We start from the raw sequence: 4,602 nt of genomic DNA, 5'->3' as shown, positions 1-4,602 counted from the left end.
GGGGGGGGGTGCATGCACTCACCAGCTGAGTATATTTAATATTTTCTCCAAAAGCCACACACAGATGTCCGTCTTTTAGTCCAACATTATGCACAATTTATTTTTTTATTCATTTATTTTTACCTTTGTTTCTATTGTATATTTCTGATTAAACCYGTTTTCCACATTATAACTGAGAATAACACTCAGGTGGGGAGGAGGACAGCTGTAATCTCTGTCTCCTCAGTTCATCTCAGACCCCTAGTGGTAACTCTTAACCACTGAAGAGTCCTCTGGAGCAGTCTGAACTTTTCTGGAGAGTAAGAGTGATTTAGACTTAAGAACTTTCATAACTGGCACTTACGCTTAAGTCTGAGAGTAGGAGCAAATCTAAGAAATTTTCAGCACTTAAGTTTAAAAATTCACTCCATAAATATGGGCCCAAATCTTTTGAAGTACGGGGTTATGAACAATATATCTTAACTGCTGTTGATAGAAGTAATAAAGTGTTACAAGACTGGGTCTATAAAAATCTACAATGTGATGAAGTTAAAAGAAAGAAGATGGTATGTGTTGCTCAGAAGATTGTTATTTTTTCAACTAGAGTAATAAATTGAAGTAATGAACCTGAGTTTACTGTTTTACTGTGTTTATTGTGGGCACTTTTCAACTTTCATTTTTCCTGAACTTAAGTTCAGTAATGGTGTTGGTTAACATCCCATAATAAAAGCGCTGTTTAAGTAGTAACTCACCAAGCTGAAGCTCATGATTTGTTTCACACAGACTCCAGTCCACGCTGCAGTTGCAGTGAGTCTTTTCAAACATGTTGTCCAGAACCTCCCGAACCGTCTGTCTCTCATCCACCATCAGAGTCTTTGAGCTGCCATCATTCATTAACACCTTCACTACCAACTGTGGAAGAAAATGTTGCTTAATTTGGCTTTTAAAATGGTTTCCCTTTTAACAATACAAACCAAAATCTGAGGGAGAATGTTTAGATGAACTTGTAGTTTAGAATAGAATAGAATAGAATAGAATAGTCTTTATTGTCATTGCACAAGCCTGTATAATAAAATTGAACATTGTTCTAGGATTGTACTAAATATGAACAGCTGGCTTAGCTGCTGTTCATGACTTACTGTCTGCAGTAGAAAATAAAAACCAGAGGGATTATACAAGCTACAATGTTCATAATCCTTAGATACTGCATGTGTGTGGTCAAATCAATGTACCTGAGACATTATAGATCAGTATATTGTAACCCAGCTCTGTGGTAAACTGGACTTCATGTTTTCAACATGTGGACAACAATAAGAGTCCTGAGTGACACAGCACATGCTGCCTGCTTGTTTGCCACTTTAATAACAGGTTCTCTTCTCCAAATGATTGTTTCTGCTGCCTAATGTTAGCTTTAATACAAGGTTGATCAGGGTTTACAGTCATCTATTTTTTTTCTTCTCTGCATGTATATTTAGGTCTTCAGTCAGAAGTCCTCTTAAGATTTAGTTTGCTCTGGAGCAAAGCAGTGCCAGCGTTTACTGACTTTTGTCCCAAAAGATGCTGGTTTGAGAGCTTGTCACAGCAGAATCTAAAGTCCTGGATCAGTTTCACTCAAGCTTCTTCATCCTTAAGAAGGACTCCAGCTTTAACTTGTTGTTTTAAGACATTTTGCTTAACATTTGTATGCGGTAAATCATGTTCTCATCCTCAGAAACTAGATGATAAATCTGAAACCACACAGTAAGAAACCACCAAAAAATAAAAGCCTGTCATTCTATGACCAGAGAGGATCCTGGTCAAAACAAAAACCTAACAACTCATGCATGACAAGTGAATTATTTTGTGTGGAAATAACTATTTCATTGATGCTGGTGCAAACCTGAAAAAGTCATGTATTAAGAGACTAAAATTAAATAWAATGAATAAAAATGGTTTTAAGAAAGCTTGGATAAACACTGTTTAAAAGTGCCATTAAAATTATTGCAAGATTTTCTGATTCTTTGGAAGAGTTGAGAACCAATCACACTGACTAAAGACTTTTGCACACTGCTTTTTTAACTCTGTCACATCATTCACGATAAAATTATATTTTTTATGTTTTTTTATGTTTTTTTAAATGTCAGACCTTGACATGAAGCTTCACACAGAAAAACACGTTTTTGCTTTCGTGTCACTTTGAAGATGAGACAATGTTCACAGATCAACCAGAAAGTAAACATTAATGTCCTGCAGGATGTTTTTCTAAATAAAAGTCTGTCAGTTGAGTTATTGAATTTATGACTACTCTCTTAAAAAAAAAAAGAATRAAAGGAAGAAAAACAAAAGTGGCGTCTAGGTCGCTGCAATTCTTAGTGCTGCTCAGTCAGACCAGAGGACGGTGCACAGAGTCAGATCTTGTTATCTTACCTTTTTCACTTTGGCTTCTTTAAGTTTCTCAAGAGCAAGTTTAATTTTGTCTGCTTTTAGCTGTGACTCAATTTCCTCCTACAGAACAAGAAAAAAAAGCAGTCATATCACATGTTCCTCTGTATTATGTTCAAATCCTTTGTGCTAAAGTTCCCTCTTTTAGCGAACAAACCTGCAATATAAAAACCCTATATTCAGCTAACACAGCTAATTGTTCTTCAGAGGGACAGAAGACTGAGAGGAAAAACTGGTTGAAAACAAGGCTGTGTTGTGGCAAGAATTTGTTGACATGATGCATATCACGACACAAGGGTCACAATATGATATATACTTAAGTAAATGATATACTGAGTTTTCCCCAAATCTCAAATGACTGACTATATGATTAAGCAACTGAGAGGTACAAAATCATATCACTGGAACTAGTGCAGGGCATCATTGCTTAAAGAAAGGAATGTGTTGTTTGCAACAAGAATGGGTCACCATTTTTTGTGATTCATGCCCACAAGATATTTTAAATTCTACCCACATTCTAAAATAATTTGTGCCTCTCTCTCCAATAATGACTGTCTTTCCCTCAGCACAGCTGGTGTTTTTACCTCGGAACGATGAGGTCACGAGTTCTAGAACCCGTCTGTCTGTCCCACCCCACTGATCCTGCAGCAGTTTTCTACTGGCCAAAGGTATTTGATCTGTTCCAGACAGGCCCTCGGCTGTTTCACCTCACACGTACTCTGGCTGTAACCAGCTCCTCCATCCTGCCATGATCTCATTTCTAACTGCTGTAAAAGCTACCACTCATCAGTTTCACAACAAAACTTTAAAAAACGGCCTAGTCCCTAACACACTTACTTGTTAAACTTTAGACTAGTTTATTAATCCTAGAGGTGAAACCATGTTTTTTTGTAGATTTACCTTTGTTGGCTCTGTTGTCTGAGAAGGTGGAGGTGGCAAAGGGGAGGTGGTGGATAAAGCTAGGGTGCTAACAGTGCTGCTGCTGCTGCTGCTGCTGCTGCTGCTGCTGCTGCTGCTGCTGCTGCTGCTGTTTTTGGGGGATGATGATGAACCGGAGGGGGCCGGGTGGGTGCTCTTGCCTTTGGGTGGAAGTGGCAGGTCTGGTGGGGGTGGGCATGGCTCCCCCAGACCTTGTATTTCTGCTGCGAGCTTCTCTTCTGTCGCATTGAGGTCAGCAACCAGGTCGGCCATGAGTGCGTCCAAATCATTGTCCTCCAGCTCGTGTAAAGACTCTGGTGAAGCAGAATCACATTGTTAAGCAATATCATTGAATGGATTTAAATGCTTTTAAATCTTTTAGYTGTAAAAATTTGAGTTTATCAAAGCTTGATTAAGTTTTTGTTTGTTTGTTTGTTGATTTGTTGAACTCTTGTGTTCTTCATCCATTGCCAACTTTTAAATAAATAATCTACCTGGGTTCCCTCAGTCTCTTTCTGATTGTTGTCCGACTGTGTGTGTATTTTAGCCTCCTGTTTCTTGTTGTTATTTTACTGTGAATAGATCATATCCTGTTTAGTTGTAAATAAAAGACGTTTAGTTTTCTGTATTTTGAATCCTCAGCTCTGTCCCATAACGTAGATGAATTATAACTGTCCAAATACTTTGTTAGTTGTTTGTTAAGTAGAATTTCTGGGTATCTGTAGTTTGCTTGAGTAATTATTTTTCAGCCTACTTTTTTACTTCTACTTCTTACATTTTCACACAGTTATCTGTACTTTCTACTCCTKACAAGAAGTAGAAAGTCGTTWCTTTTATTTTATTTTTACTTGTTTTCATACCAGCTTTTTATTGTAAAAAATAAATACTATCCTTACAAATTGTACCTCCTATAGAGTGAATTTAATTGTGGTTGAATGGGAAGTACATAAAATTCTGATACCATATTAGTTTGTACACAAACAAATCATGTCACACTGCAGCAGGACATAATCATTAAAATAAAAGGACTATACTTAAKAAGTATTTGTATTWCATGAATTATATTAGTGAATTTGRCCGCAGYCCTCAGATAGATTTTCAYTTTGGGGAAAAGGTTTGTGCAGCCTTGATATGTGTATATAAACTGAAACAGCTGGACTAGTGCATCCTAAGTTTAACATAAACTAATTATTTTAATACAATATATAGTTCTTTCTGCATTTTTTGTGGAGGTCACCTCCTAATAAATGTCATTACAGAAAATCAAACGGCTCATTTTAAATC

General features: G+C 37.0%; 1 protein-coding gene across 1 annotated transcript in view; it reads right to left on the bottom strand.

Annotated features, from left to right (window-relative positions):
* The window catches only part of apbb1ip (amyloid beta (A4) precursor protein-binding, family B, member 1 interacting protein), a 23,606-nt gene that overhangs the window by 9,852 nt on the left and 9,152 nt on the right, over window positions 1-4,602 (bottom strand). The window contains exons 4-6 of the mRNA XM_014005402.1: window positions 3,301-3,632; window positions 2,386-2,463; window positions 732-891 (exon numbers count right to left, since the gene is read on the bottom strand). Of these exons, the coding sequence (XP_013860856.1) occupies window positions 732-891; window positions 2,386-2,463; window positions 3,301-3,632 (570 nt within the window). The remainder of the gene's footprint in view (window positions 1-731; window positions 892-2,385; window positions 2,464-3,300; window positions 3,633-4,602) is intronic.

Source organism: Austrofundulus limnaeus, unplaced genomic scaffold (assembly GCF_001266775.1).
Source record: "Austrofundulus limnaeus strain Quisiro unplaced genomic scaffold, Austrofundulus_limnaeus-1.0 Scaffold30, whole genome shotgun sequence".
Taxonomy (NCBI): domain Eukaryota; kingdom Metazoa; phylum Chordata; class Actinopteri; order Cyprinodontiformes; family Rivulidae; genus Austrofundulus; species Austrofundulus limnaeus.
Note: the sequence above shows the minus strand (reverse complement) of the source record. Positions and strands in the feature narration are given on the sequence as shown.